At 55.4% G+C, this 15,290-nt stretch overlaps 1 protein-coding gene across 1 annotated transcript; it reads left to right on the forward strand.

Moving 5' to 3' along the window:
* Window positions 1-2,527: 2,527 nt before the first annotated feature.
* On the forward strand, window positions 2,528-13,193 carry GDF6 (growth differentiation factor 6). Its single transcript, XM_027692517.1, has 2 exons — window positions 2,528-2,864; window positions 12,331-13,193. Exons 1-2 carry the CDS (start codon window positions 2,528-2,530, stop codon window positions 13,191-13,193), a joined length of 1,200 nt encoding a protein of 399 aa, XP_027548318.1.
* The last annotated feature ends 2,097 nt before the right edge of the window (window positions 13,194-15,290 follow it).

Here is a 15,290-nt window from a genome sequence, read left to right on the forward strand (position 1 = left end):
CACAAGGAGGGGATGTGGGAAGTGGGAACAATATCAGAAAAGGAAAATAGGACAATGAAATGCAGCAGGAGAGAAAAGAAAGAGCCTGGGGGTCTAGGGTTGGGCAGAAGTTGATGGAGGAGAAACTGGAGCTGGGCAGCTGATTGGAGATAGTCGACAGGAGTGTGGAATAAGCGAATAGGGCACAAAAGGGGCAGAAGGAAACAAAAAAAAAAGTGATGATAAAGCGCCAGAAGTAACTGGGTCACGGCTAGAAAAAAATAGCAAAAATGCTAAGTACAGAGCAGAAAGGATGGAAATTGCAAAGGGCAGCAGAAGTAACTAAAGTGAGGCATCAGAAAAGTGAAGCCAAATGGACAGGAGGAAAGGGGAAAGTCTCAGTGCAGAAAGCAGTTGATGAAAAGGGAGGGAAATGGTCAAGAGGATGTCTGTGAAGCCAGAGGATAGGCCAGAGGATTGAAAGCACAATAAATAAAAGGAGGTGAAAAAACGGGATGAAATGATGCGGGAATTGGTTTTGCAGAACACTTGCCTCATTTCTGCACTGTCACTGATACTCTTTTGTAGCCCTGTCTCTTCACAGTTCATCTGCCAGCACCTCGCAGTACATCTATCCTACTAAAAAGACGCCAAGGCAATGATGGACCCCATTCTCTAATCCCAGCTATATGATGTGTCTCACATCTACATGGTCACATCCAAATGGCCGCCTGGGGAGAGCACCTGGCACAAGCCATAACTTGTAACAGGCCTGGGTACCGGCTGGGAAAGCACTTGTTGGTGTGGGCCAAAACCACACCAGGGAGCTCTCTAAGCCATGCATGGAGGGTTGCAGGACCTTCTGTCTCAGAATTATCTTTTTCCCTAGTAGAGATGCAGCCTGGGTCACTTGGAACGTGAGTCCTTCACTTGCTTTGAACGTTCCCTTCATGCTCTTCATCTCCCCCCGAATCTCTCCCTAGGAGCTGGGGAGAACAGTGGGACTGAGGACCTCACAGGCAAGCTGGGACCTGTCAAGCTAGATACCTGCTCCATATGCCCCGTCAGGGTCTGCCTGATCTCACTGATGCTGTGTTGCACTGGGAGTGGTGCCAGAAGTCCAGGTATGAATCTCTCTCTCGGTGGAAAATGAGAACAGCGAAGAAAAAGAAGAATGTCCAACGTATGAAGAAAAGCACCTGATGGAGGAGCGAGGTCAGGAATCTCAGATTCAATGTGGGGTGAAAGCCAGATTCCTTTTATTTACTATGGACCAAGCTTTCACAGCTAAATGCACATGACCTCTTGCTGCAATGAGAGGAAAATCCACCAGTGGCAGAGCTGGGGCAGATAGGAGAGGTAGGAAGAACTGGTAAATGGGATATCAGGAGAGGAGAGGAGGGAAGCTTGGCATAGGGCAAAGAAAAGCCACACGGGGAAGCGGAGGAGGGTGGTTTGTGGCTGCCTGCAGCAGCAGTGCCATGGTTCAGGCAGGAGGATGAGAAGGTGAAGAGAAAGTAAATAGTGACTAGGACAGATAGGGTAATGCAAGGGTGTTACCATGGCTTTGAACCGTGGACAGGTGCTTGGGTGAAACCATTGGAGAGCTGACACCAGTCTTATGCTGCAGGATGCACCTCCGAAAAGCCAAATGAAAAGGGATGGGTGAATATTTGAATACTCGTACTTCTGCTCCACTGCTGTCTTCATGATCAGTGCAAGGCAAATCTGTGCCCTGCTTCAAGGAGTCTTTCTGCCTGCCCCAGGCTGCCCTGATTATCTTGACAGTGCTGCCTGCCCCAGTAGTGCCCCCCAGCACTGCCTTTTCCCAGGCCCCAGCCTGGCACTGTGCTTCTCTCGGACTGGTCCCCTCTTTGGCATCTGATTTGCAGATTTTGAGACAAGGAGAATGGTCTCTGGCACTTCCTATGTTTTCCCTTCCTTCTCTGATGGCTGGCAGGGCCTGCCTCAAGGCTGCTCACTAGAGCACATCCGAAGGTGAGACACTCTCCACAAAATTCTCTTTCTTGAAAGACCACTACTGCTTTGTGCCAAGTTCCTGGGCACACAGCCACGGGAATACAGAGAGCCTCAAATAAAGTCATTAACATCGCACGAGTCTGCCCACACCCAACACTGAAGTACCTGCGAGGCACCTGAACAGATGAAACCATCGGTGGATTGATGAGAAGCGGGACCCGAGGGGTGGCAGCAAGATGCACAGCATCTCTCCCCAGCCCTCGTGTCCACTTTCCAGATGGACTCCTCCACAGTGAGGAGAAAGCATAAGGACCCCCAAGCACTCGACCAAGGGGTGTCCCGCCCCGCCGCGGACCGCCCCGCAGGGGCGGGCTGGGTGCCCCCACAGGGCGGTCCGCGGCGGGGCGGTACCCACGGGGCGGGGCGGGCTGCTGCGGGCCGATCCCGGCCGGGTGCAGTCCCTGCTCCGCGCCACGCCGTCGCGCAGTCCCCGCGCCGCTCCGTGGGCCGCCGGAGCCGCCCGTCGGGCCGCCCTCCCTCTCCCTTCCCACCGCCGCCGCCTCTCGCTATGAATGCACGCCGGGCCCTACTCTCCGCCGCCTTGTTCGCCAGTCTCCTCTGGGATTTACCTTGCTGCCTCCCGGCTTCCCTCCCCGCCGCCTCGGAGCTCGCCGCCTCCTCCAAAGGTGGTCGCAGCCGCAGGATGCCGCGGTCTCCACGAGAGAACCGCCCGCGGCAAGGGGGACACGCCATGGGCCGGGCGCTCCCACGGGCAGAACCCCACGAGTACATGCTGTCTCTGTTCAGGACTTACTCCATCGCGGAGAAACTGGGCATCAACGCCAGCTTTTTTCAGTCGTCCAAGTCCGCCAACACCATCTCTAGTTTTGTAGACAGGGGACGAGGTAAGTTCTGGCACCCTCCACGTCCCTCGCCGTCCCGCCGGGACTGCAGGCGCCCCTTCTTGCGGGGCCTGGTGCTGGGGGAGTCGGGGAGCGCTTTGCAGCGGTCACCGGTGCTGTTCTCTGCCCCGGTATTGCAGAAAAGTGCAGATTTTTCGGTAAATTGGGGGACGCGATGTTTTATTTTAAAGCAAACGGCGCCGTGGCAGCCGTAAGCACTGCTTGTGAGAAACACGCGTGTTCCTCCCCGAATCGTCACGAGGTGGTGGGAAACACGTCCCAGCTTTGCAGGCGCACTTTGGGTGCCAGCCATGAAAAAAAAGAAAGTTAGTATCACTCTTCTGGTTTCTTTCCATCCGCCGGAGAAAGGGTCGCTCTTATCGCCGCGGCTGCACGGCAAAAAGAAAGTTCGAACTGACCGAGGGCAAATATCTGCTGCCTGAAGCTGCCCTCTCCTCGGGTCGCGTTATCGGGGTTACCTGGAAGAGCCCCGGCCCCATCCGAGCGCGCTGGGGCTGGGACTGGCCGGCTCCGCTTGCGGCCCCAGGGCTCGGTGGGGGGCGGCGGAACTTGACATCTGCTCCGGGGCCGCACCCTTTGAGCCTGGTGCGTACGGGGCTGGTTGTCACCCACCCCCGGTCTGGGACTAGCAGCCGGGGCCGCTCCCCCGGGCCTTCGGCTGCCTCCCCGGAGGAGGGAGGCGGACGTGGCGCCGGGGCCAGCCGGGCCCCACGCCTTGCCCCCACTCTCCCCGGGCAGCATCGGTGCCGCGGGGCTCCCGGGACCCCTCCGTGACCTGCAGCTCTGGCCGGGACGCTCGTACTCGGGGCAGCGGCTGCAGGTTTCTCGCCGATCCAGAGTAAAATTTCCCTTCCATAAAAACGCCTCCGTTTTTTCCCCTTTTTTCTTTTTTTCGTTATTCTGGTTGTGAGCCATTAAGAACAGACTAATTAACCGGTTCTTAATGAAGGTTGTGCTTTCGTTCCTCCCCCTCTCCCAGCTCTGAAGACCCTCCCCTCCGTCCGCGCCCCCCCCGGGGCCCTCGTGTACCTGCCGGCGGCTGGCAGCGCCGTCCCGCTGCTGCCGGGGCAGCTCGCCGCCCTTCCCCCGCGTCCCAGCCGTTTTAGGGCAAAACGCAGTGCCAGGAAAACTGAGCAGCTCCCTGGAGCTAGAGGAGCCGATCGCCCCCCCAAACCGAACCGAACCCAAACCGACCCCCTTCTCCGCCTCCCCGAGCCGAAAGCCTCTCCCCGCCCACGGCACCCAAGGCTCAGCCTCTTGCCCCATCGCTATCCCCGGCTCGGGGGGGTTCTTTCCCGCGGAAGGTGCTCGGCGGGGCTCTTCGTCTCCCGTCCCAGTGCCCGTCGAGCCACTCTGGGCTCGGGAGGGTGCGTGGAAGCGCCCACGTTGTGTGCTCCTCACGGTCGGAAGAGCGCAGACGTTTCCGAGGGGAGACGTGACACGGGTTTTGCTTTCTGCCTTCGCCTTATGGGGGTTGTTTTCTTCGTCGCTGTTGAAAGCGGGGATGGGGGGAAGAGAACTCCCCTTCTAGAAATAAGGTTTCGAAAATTCAGCCGTCAGAAGGGAACTGGCCCGCTCTTCCTGGCGGAGAGGAAACGGGGTTCTAAGTCTGCGAGCCGCAGGAAATGGAGCCGCGCTCGAGATCATCTTATTCTTGATAACCAGAAGAAAGACAGTTAATTTAACAAATTTAGCTCATCTCGCTGCATGTGAGATTCTACTCCAGGGGAAGTGATTTGCTAACAGAAGTCCTGGTTTGATTAAGGAAAAGCCTCACTTTTCCCCGTTGATTTTGATTTGATGTGTCACAGGCTGTGACCTTCTGCTGGACCTTCTGAGGGTTGCTTAGCATCAAGCCACTGATTGGAGTATTTCAACTCAGTGATCTAATTGAGTGTTCATGTCATAACATATCAAATATTGTCTAGTCTCCCATAATGAAGCGGACCAGCCAATGGCACATCACCAAAAAACTTCAAGAGAGCTTCCGTTCCTCTGAAGTGGTAGCTATTTTACTGCCCACCTCCCCGTGGGCTCCTAGCTCAGTTAATTGGCGAGCTGGAGTTGTGCTGATGCTGAACAGTCTTTGCTCAGGGAAAACGGGGAAGGGGATCAGAGTTTCTGTCAATTCATTTGCAGACAATATAGCCGCCCAAATTGACCCAATTAGATGAGCGGCTCTTTACCTAAGCGGCAGCCCCCCGGGGAGACGACGGTGGTTGTCCCACCTGCCGCACGCCATCCTTCATGGCAGCATTTAGAGGGGACAGCAGCCCGGGGAGAAGCGTGAGACAACTTTTAGTCCTGCCGAGAAATACCCTTCCCTTACGACGTGGGCTGCTGTGCCTGCGTGTCCGTGAGACGGTCCGGAGGGACAGGCAGCTCGGCCCCAGCAGTCCCAAGCCCACGCGTTCCACCGTAATCCGAGGCTTCGGTGTGGACACTGACAAATGCTTCCCTTCGCCTCTTGTTTCTTCCCTTCCCGCTTGAAGCTAATAAGATCGTTTTCAGGGTAGCTCGAGAAGGAGTGAAGCCACACTACTGTATAATATATATATAATTTTTTCCCCATCGGTAAAAAGCGCAGAAAGGGGGGAAAGGGTTTGCGATTCTCCCCTCTCCACCCCCTCCCCCCCCCCCCTCTCTCCCCCTTGTTACGGTCGCAAGATCAGACAGGACCTAGCCGAATGTAGGAAAATTACTGTTGGCACATGAAGTAACCCATTATTTTTTTTTTTTTGCTCTCACTGGCCTCAGGACCCCCAGCATTGGAGCTCCACAGTAAGGCAGGACAATTAGGAGCTGCAAGGACTCCACCAGGCAGGGGAAAAAAAAAAAGGATAGAGCGGGAGTGAGCTGGAGAAGGGAGCTATAAACAAGCAATTCCATGGCTAGCAAGAAACGCGGCACGACTTGGAACAAATCGAAAACAAAAAGGAAATAGCTGGGGTGCGAGGGAGCGCGATTTTCGAAGGGATCTCCCGTGGGAAGGGAGTGCCACAAGGGCCGGCTGCCGCGGGTGCCCCTCGCCTCTCCCTTTTGTGTCTGCAGAGCTGCCCGCAGATACGGGATCGCGGCCGAGCTCCTGCATGCGAAGTGTTCCGCTCCGCGCCTAAGGGACGGGGAAGTCGAAATAGGTCGAGATCGTCTCCTTTTTCCCTCCCCGTTTTCTTTGTGCAGTTTCGCGTTCCAGTTATAAGGGCAGCTGATTTGGATGGGCAGGGGTCCGACCATCGTTAATTTGCTCTTGCCAGGAAGGTCGGGAGGGGGGTGAGTAGAGGGGCAGGACAAAAGGGGGATCCCGTGTGCAGAGAAACTGGAAATAGCCCGGCTGTGCATGTGGCAGAAGAATAGAGTGTAAATCCCACTTGAAGTTCATCTAGTGCAACGTAGTTATGCAAAACAGCGGGTTTCTGGGTGGACCGAAAGCTGCAATGTAGTGTAATCTCTGCAGCGCCTTTGCCCAGGCAATGTTGTCGTTGGCAGAAAGAAAATGAAAAATAAGCAGGGAAGTATTTTAATGGGGAAGGAGGGAATTCACAACTGTTAATTATTTGGTGACCTTGTATTCGATTTGTTTGAGACCCTTATAAAAACACTAATGCAGACCAGACGGCCGGAGCGCGGCAGCCGCTCCTCATCCCCGCCGTGCGCCCGGGGAAGGAGCAGGCAGCCCGGCCCGGCCCAGGCGTCCGCGGAGCCGGCGGCACCGGGGCAGCGAGAAGCGGGCGGCGGCTCCGCGCTGCCTGCGCCGGAGGGGTGTTCCGGGGGTCGATGTTTTACCCCCCGCGCTGCAGCAGCTGCGGGAGGGAGCGGAGGGCAGCGTCCCCTCAGCAGCCGCGGCGGCACCGGTCGCCTCTTCCCGGTGAAAATCGGGGCTGTCGGCGGGGGAGTATTTTTTTATTTACCTTTCGTTTGTTTGTTGTCCCTCGCGAAGGCGCGGGGGCTCGCGCAGGCAGCGCTGCGGGACGAGTAGGGCGGTGCGGGGGAGCAGCGCACACCGGCCCCGGGAGCCCCGCGGCTCAGGTAGCTCGGCGGGGCGGTGCGCGGCCGCGGAGCCACTTGCTAACGGGAACGAGTAGTTAACGCCTGTCAAGCCACCATTCCGGTAGCTCATTTCGGAACCGGTTCTGATTTTTTTAAAATATTTTTTAAATCCAGAAACCCTCCTGCGGAACTTGGTGAGGCGCTGCGTTTGATTGATTTTTTAGGGGCGGGGAGGGGATTGGGGGGGACGGAGGGTCGAGCTCTCCGCCTCGGAGCTGTGTAGTTTCCGCCGCCCGCGGGGAGGTGCCGTGCCGCAGCTGGGCTGGCCCCAGCCGGGAGGCGAGCGGCCCGCGGGGAGGAAACCGACGCAGGCCGGGGTCACCCGGCGCTGGGCACGGCAGCGGGGCGCCTCGCTCCCCTCATTTACATCCTCGCTTCGTAGTAGAAAAAAACCCCAAACCAGCCGATCGTAGAAATCCTCCTTTCCTTGCGATTTCAGGGCAGGCTGGAACTGAGTTTGCGAGTCCTCCCGTGCCTGAAGTCTGATTTATGAGCGAAAGGGGACGTTTCAGTTCTTGCTAGTTGTAGCCAGATATGTATGCTTTGTTGCTGTATCCCGGCGCTTCCACATATATCGCTCAGAAATATACTCCAGAGCGTCCCCTCGCTCCATTTCTTAGCTCCAAGCGCTGGGAATATTTAGTCCGATTTTCTCAACCCGAATAATTCTGGAGGAATTATTTCTCCTCCATCGAAATATTTCGGGTAGCGTAACCACCGCAAACGGGGAAAGGGAAGGGTCCTTGCTTAAGGTCTGTTACAGCAGGTAGAAACTCCCCAAGGAAGCTCCTCACCGCCTCAGCGCATCTCGTGGGACGATGCCAACAGCCGAGGGGGCCGGAGCCCAGCGGGATGTCCCGCGGGTGTTGCGACGGTCCCTCTGCGCCTGAGGGTCGAGTGTCTCTCGTGGGAAGCGGAGAGGCGGCGACGAGCGGGGCAGTGGGGCGAGGGCAGGCAGTTTTCCCGGAGCAGGTACAGTACAGCGGTGATCAAAGGTACATCACAGCCAGGTGCCTCTCCGCTCCGAGGAGAATAAACGAAAACAAAACAAAACAAAAGGAAACAATCCTCCATCAGCGAGCTGGGGTTTTGGCAGGATTGGGAATTCGTCCGAGGAAGGTGTGGTCTTTCTCGGATACTGGATAGCGAAGCGAACGATACATTTAAATCTAATCATTCGGTGTAATAGAAAACCACGGCGAGACAGGCGCTGGGAGATGTGGAATTGAACCCGAAGAAATACCACACATGGAGAGTCAGCCCCTTGTTTCCACAGCTTGCGTAATGCTCCGAAAGAAATACCTGTCAGCCTTGCAACTCTGCAGACAACGTGTGGGCAGACCTTCGCAATTAGGGACAATTTATGTTTTAATTTCCAGATTATTGTTGTGTGAGTGCCTGCAAAGTGTCTTTAAACTGCAAATGTGCTTTTGGTTTGCGAGTTTAAATATGGCTTGAAAGAGTATTTGGGAATGGGAAAATTCTTCTTGAATGTGGTTTGGGTATAATTTGCAGTGATGTAAAGTTAAGATCTGAGCCCTGATGAATTGGCTGGGAGCCCAGTACCTGATCTGCCATGAAAAGGGAAACTTTGTGTAGCCTTCGCTAACCCCCGTCTCGCCTCAAAGCCCAGGCTGCGGCGAGAAAGCGACCCAGGAAGCGAGAGCGGTTTCACGCAGGGAGCTGAGGGAAACGTCCCAGCCCAATCGTTCATTTAACCTTGGAGATGCTAAAACCGCAGCCACCGCACGCGGAGAAAAGCGTGGGAGAAGGCGGGCGAGGACCCAGCGCAGCCCCCCTGGCCCGGCCCGGCCCGACCCGGCCGCGGGAACACCGGGCACGCCGCTGCCTGGGCGCTTCGGGAAAGGCAGAACGGTGTAGGGCTGCTCTCTTCCCCCGCCACTGATACATCCTTAAACTCCAGATAGACCTAGTTCCTCCTTCTGACCCTCCTTCCTGCTCCCAATATTTTATTTTCGCCCGAAAAAAAATAAACTACGGAGAGTCGAAATAGAACTATTAAGTACTGCGGAACTAACATTCATCTACATTAACGTTACAAATATAAACACACCTCTCTGGTGCATTTTCTGCAGTGTGGCTTTCCCCAGCCCGGATGGACGTGAGATGACTTTGCTGCTCTCACCGAGTATTTCGGTAACGGGAATAGCGCTAATGACAGCTTCAGCTGGCCTAAGAAAAAGGCAAATCTCGAGCTGGCTGTTAGAAACCCCGGATTACACCTCAGCGGCTCCTTGGGTTTAAAGGAATATTGAAGAGAACCAGCCCCGATCCGTGTGCTCTCCTCACAGGGAGAAAGAGGGACAGCCAGTGTGTCCCCACGCCGTCTCTGCTGCCTCTCTTTGTGTGCTGAGAAAACGGCATCTTCGCTGGAACAAAGGGTCCCCAACCTAGACCCGTCTCTCCCGGTTTTGTGGAGGCTCCGGAGGTCGCGCTTTCCTTCCCCGCCCTCCGCTGCTCTTCCCACCCCCTTGACTGCCCTGGGAGCGAGCCAGTACTGGTTTAGGATTATGTATTCATCTGGAATTATTAGGTTACAAGAGTGAATAAATAGCGTTTATCTGATCGGATTCAAAGCTGCTCATTTGAAATAACCGGCAGCTCTGCCCCTTTCGGAGAGAGGTACGGGAGCAGGCAGCTGCATAAGCCAGTGGGACTTTTCCAGCACAGAGTCGTTGCTGCCGAAACCCGCTTGACTGGGGGCATATTTCTCTACTATTCGGCCGTGTCCCCAGAGTGCCATGCCACCAAGCGAGCCGGAGCAGCCTTGCAATGCCTTCAACCCCTGCCAAACTGGAGTTTCAAAGGATGCTGCTGGGGAGTGCACACCCTCAGCAAACGTTTTGACACCGGCAGTGCCGGAGCTGGCTTCCCCCCAGCACCGCCGTATGACAGGGGTCTGCAGACCCTTTAAAACCCGTTTTCAGCATCGAGGATACGCGGGGAATTCAGCCTCTCCCTGCTTCCCTCCCGTCTAACACGCATGCTTGGATGTTACCCCCAATGGGACGATTCCCCGCGCCGTGGCCAGTCACCTGCGTGAGGGTTCCTTGGGAATGGCACAGGGTGGGTGCTGTCACCTCCGTGTCCCCCATCCCCCGGGAAAGGGCCGCCCTTTCCTTGAAAGCTCGATCTTCAGGCAGTGCTGCTCTGCTCCTTCACCCCGGCAGGGATGCGGGGGACCCCAGGACCGTGACACCGGCCAAGAGTAGGACAGGGGAGTGTCCGGAGGGACAGCGGGCTGCAGGCAGCACTCTCCTCACCTCCACCCCATCGCAAGGAGTACCAAAGAGAGCGAGCATCTCCCTTTGAAACCAAGAGTGACATCCCCCTTTCCATTCCCTAAGCAAAAAGAGCAATTAAAAGCAGATCTATGCCCAGGCCCGGCCCTGCCCACACCGCAAAACCAGGGTTAGGGGCAGGAGAAGACGCTGATCTGGTTTCCTCAACGGTCGCTAGAGCCCATGAAGGAAGGTCTGAGGCAGTTCGGCAGGGCCAGGAGATCCGTCTGTGCCTTGTGGAATGGCCGGGCATCTGACAGATGCTGGACGCAGAAAAAAACCAAAGACAAGGAGGAGAAGCAGGAAGAGAACCTGCGCTTTCTTACCCGAGGGGTGCACATCCCCTTCTATCTGAAGCCCCCAGTCCTGCCAAGGACCTCCTTGAAGGAAGGGGCAATGGTCCCAGAGATCTGAGCTGCCGGATCCTTCTCCCGCAACCCAAGAGCACCTCAACCCCCGGCCCCGACGGCCCAAGCCTGTGAAGGGGGGAACTATTCCCCCCTTCCCGCCTCAAATCCACAATGGACCAAATCCTGTTCCGCACTTGCAGCTCTGACGAAACCGTCCAGCGCCTCTAGGCAGCTGCTGATGGATTTCACTTGTATTTTCAGCAGCTCGATAGAGCAGCTGTTGTCGTCACACGGACTGTGACGACATTTTTTGGGCTCTGTGCGTGTTTTTTGCAGTCTCCTCCAGCCCTCCCCCGAGCGGGATGCGCGGCCGGCCGGGCGGCCTTTCGCCCCCTCGCTGCGTAAGGAACAGCCTCGCCGCGAGGAAACAGCTAAGCCTGAAGGGGGAGGCGGCGGCAGGGATGCGGAAGGCCTGGGTTCAAATTCCCCGGGATGCCTGAAGTGCCTGACCGATCTCCCGCAAACTCCGTGGAGGCGGGAAGTCTCCGGCCCGCGAACTCCCTCTCCTCCTGACCCCCCGCGCCACACAGGACGAGGCGGGGGGCGCGGCCGTGCTCCGGCCGCCTGGATCTAGGGGTAGGGCAGGTGTGCGGGGCCCGGCGAGTGCCCAGCTCCTGAATGGATCCTGGGATGCCGCGTGGGTGCGCGGCGCGGGCCGGGCGGGCGGCGGGGCCGCCCACAGCGGGTCCCCGCGGGGCGGGGGAGACGCGCTCGACAGGCAGATAGGCTCTGCCAGAGAGTCTCATGGCCTGCCTGCGGGGCAGGTCTTTTTCCCAGCAATTCCCGCTGTCCCTGCTGCACTCCACGCTCCATCTCCCTGCTGACGTCTAGGAGAACACGCAGAGACGCAGGGCGACAGTGGAGTATGCTAATCCGCACTGATTAACTGCACGTTAATCCGGATTGATTTTTACATCGCCGTGGCGCGTCTGAAGATGTTGGTTTGCCTAAATCATCCCCTTGTCCCTCATGCCCCGCAAGAGGTTCCCCCAGACCTGTCAGGGAGAGCCGAGGTTGTGAAGCACACTGATTAGGAATCGCAATGACCTTTGATATCGATAAATAACAGGCGGGTGTATATTTCTTTAGTATCTGCTTTTATGCCTGGAGCGGGCTGAGTTTGGAAAAGCGGCGAGGGGCTGCTGAACAGAGGTTCCAGTGACATTTTTACTATAGAAATCTACACAAGCTTTACTAGCTTCTGGGGAAACACAGGGGCTTTGGGAATTTTTGTATTTGCTGGGTTGTAAACATTTTATTGGAAAGCAGCTCAAGGGAATCTGGTTTGCTTTCTGCGCTGTACTTTGTACACCGATGTGTCAAAAAAGAAGTCCAGGTTTTTCTTTTAGAGGAGAATAGATACATGTATCTGCGTAATGCACATGGGCACACATCTGTTGCCAGTCTCACACTGCTGGTGGGACTGATAGGCAGAGGATGTGCGTGGAGCAGGGTGTGCCTCTGGTACTGGAGAGTGGTTTCCTGTCTGGTGCGGGTCCTTCCATATTCCTTCTCCTCCTCCTCCCCGCCCTCCCCTGGTCCCGGTCCGGCTGGGGGGGCGGGGGTGAGGCGGGCAGGAGCGGCCCCGGCCGGGCACGCCGGCGATGCTGGCCGCCCTTCGCCGCCTCGGAGACTTCTCGGCAGATCCCCCCCCGAGCGCAACTGACTGTAATTATTTTTATCTCGCAGACGATCTCTCGCCCGCTCCCTTGAGGCGGCAGCAGTATGTGTTTGATGTGTCGACCCTCTCGGAGACGGAGGAGCTCGTGGGGGCCGAGCTGCGCCTGTTCCGCCGGCCCCCCCGCGGCCGCCCGCCGCCCGCCGCCCCGCTGCATGTGCAGCTCTCCGCCTGCCTCTCGCCGCGGCCCCTGGACTCCCGCGCCCTGGACCCGCGGGCGGCCTCGGCCGCCGGCTGGGAGGTGTTCGACGTGCGGCAGGGCCTGCGGGAGCAGTGGCCCTGGAAGCGGCTGTGCCTGGAACTGCGGGCCTCTGCAGACCGCGGGCCGCGGCGCTGGCTGGACCTGCGAGGCTTGGGCTTCGGGCGGCGGCCCCGGCCGCCGCAGGAGCGAGCGCTGCTGGTGGTCTTCACCCGCGCCCGGCGGCGGAGCCTCCTCGGGGAGCTGCGCGCCGAGCTGGGCGCTCCACCGCCGCCCGCTGCCCGCCGCCCGCCGCCCCGGCGCCAGCGCCGCGCCGCCTTCGCCAGCCGGCACGGCAAGCGGCACGGCAAGAAGTCCCGTCTGCGCTGCAGCAAGAAGCCGCTGCACGTCAACTTCAAGGAGCTGGGCTGGGACGACTGGATCATCGCCCCACTGGAGTACGAGGCCCACCACTGCGAGGGGGTCTGCGACTTCCCGCTGCGCTCCCACCTGGAGCCCACAAACCACGCCATCATCCAGACCCTCATGAACTCCATGGACCCCGGCTCCACGCCTCCCAGCTGCTGTGTCCCCACCAAACTGACTCCCATCAGCATTCTCTACATCGACGCCGGCAACAACGTGGTGTATAAACAGTACGAGGACATGGTGGTGGAGTCCTGCGGCTGCAGGTAGCGGGCGGGACGCCCCTCGGCGGCCAGCCGGGTCTGCGTCTGGCGGAGGAGCGCCGGCAAAGGCGAGCGGGGCCCTCGCCCCGCGCCCGCCCGAGCGCGGCTGGGGCGGAGGGACCGGCCGAGGGCGGGCGGGGCCCGGTGCCGGTGCCCGCGGTGGCGGCGGGGAAGGGCGTGCGGGCCGGGCAGGCGGCGAGGCCCTCGCCCGGTCCCTTCGCCGCTCCCGTCTCCTCCCCTCGGGGTTTATCTGGCGATCTATCCTCCTCTCTCTAAAGGTGAAGGCAATTTACCAAGTACAAAAAGAGTCGGGGGAGGGAGAGGGAGCAGACTGATCCCTCTCTCTGAAGTTGCTCTGAAGAGGGCTGTTTCATTTCTGCCCTCTCTCTTTCACATTCCTGCAAGCTTACCAGCCAGAAATAGCCTACGGCCCCATCCCCTAAAGGGAAAAAAAAAAGAAAGAGAAAAGAAAAAAAAAAGAATTGCTTAAGATTGTAATTATCAGCTAGGTTTCATTTTAAGACAGTAAAGAAAAACTGTGAAAAGCGAAGTGTTACAGAAAGGACAACCGGGGTGGATTGGAAAGAAAACTCCTTCGGATCTCACGAACAGTGCAAGGATGCCATTGCCAGGTCTCTGGGTAGTTCTGACTCGGCAGCTTTCACAACTTGCAGCAGTATTATACGAAAATGTTGTGCTGGAAAAGGCGTTCTGTGTAAGATTTCTGTTTCTTTCCCACCCTTGGTGTCAGCTGTGGCTTCACCTGAGGGAAGTGCACTTCGAAGTATGCCTAGCCCTTTCTTAATGTAACTATTATGTTCATAGTTTCAGGATTTCCCCCACTGATTTCTAGAATTGTTGGCTTATCTGGTTTTGCAGAGCTACAAACTCGTGGAAAAAAATTAAAAAGAGAATAGAATAATAATATAAAATGCTGATAAAAAGACTCGACCAGGAGCATTAATTTAAAATGCACATTTTGCTTTGGATGCACTGTTGTTCATATAAAAGTTGTAAATATTTGTTTATTTAAACAGACTGAAAAGTGCAAAATGGAGATGAACAACATGCATTTCTTTTTTAATGTACAAAACATGATATGCACTCGAAATGTTATAATTTCTAATATTTTTCAAAGTTTATATTCGAGTTGTACAGAATTAAACATTAATCAAATATTTCATCCTTACTTAACATTATCATTTCCTTAAGATATTATTACAAGATTTTAATTCTGTGCTAATAATGGAGAAAAGATTTTTTTTTTTACTGTCTACCTCACTATAATGCAAGTATTTACAACTCTAAAGTTATCTGAGGTAAATTAATATTCAGAACATTTTTACGATACACCGTTACTGGACGATACTACAACTATTATTGTATTATTAAACTTTTTTTTCCAAAAAGTCAGCTTGCTTTTTATATGTTCTGTTGTTTGATTAAGTAATTCTGAGTTCTCAAGTAAACATTGGCTCTAGTTCTAAAATGCTGCACAGTTGAATTGGAGCAAGTGCCACTTGAAGATGTACCTAAAGCCATTCCTCCTGTCTGAAGACTTTTTGTATTCACAAGATCTTTAGTTTTGTCTTTCATATATGCCAGTGGCATAAAGCTGTGTTATGTTTTTATGCATTTTATGCAATGATTATTGTAAGTGGGAAAATGCATTAAGGGGAAAAATTCAGGCAAACGTTTGTAAATCTCATCTGTACTGGGGACATTAATATACACTGTATGATGATGATGATGAGCAAAAGACAATGAATGTTTTATAAATTATATTTATTTTGATGCAACGGGTAATATATTTATTAAATATTTCCTGGCTATCTCTTAGATAATGAAGAACTATTCAATGAGTAGCTGTTTCAGTAAGAGAAGGATTTCCCTCCTCTCTCAGTGATGCGTGCGGAGAAGATGGTGCAGGCAGTGTGGGGGCTGTGAGCCCCATTCTCAGGGAAAAAAAAATAAACCCCTCATCTTACATGAGGAAGGACTGAAAGAGCTGCTCACTTTGTGGAATGTGTTTGAAAACAAGGTTCCTTTCATAGAAAGTGTAATTTTTTTACCATATCACAAGATCTGATGCCACACGTTTTTC

Source organism: Neopelma chrysocephalum, unplaced genomic scaffold, assembly GCF_003984885.1.
Source record: "Neopelma chrysocephalum unplaced genomic scaffold, ASM398488v2 Primary Assembly neopelma1_86, whole genome shotgun sequence".
In the NCBI taxonomy this organism is placed as follows: Eukaryota; Metazoa; Chordata; class Aves; order Passeriformes; family Pipridae; genus Neopelma; species Neopelma chrysocephalum.

Bases quoted from the DNA above. Each gene is read 5' to 3' on its own strand.
- GDF6 (XM_027692517.1), top strand. From the start codon at position 2,528: ATGAATGCACGCCGGGCCCTACTCTCCGCCGCCTTGTTCGCCAGTCTC. The intron at 2,865-12,330 runs GTAAGTTCTGGC...TTTATCTCGCAG, and splicing joins TTTTGTAGACAGGGGACGAG to ACGATCTCTCGCCCGCTCCC.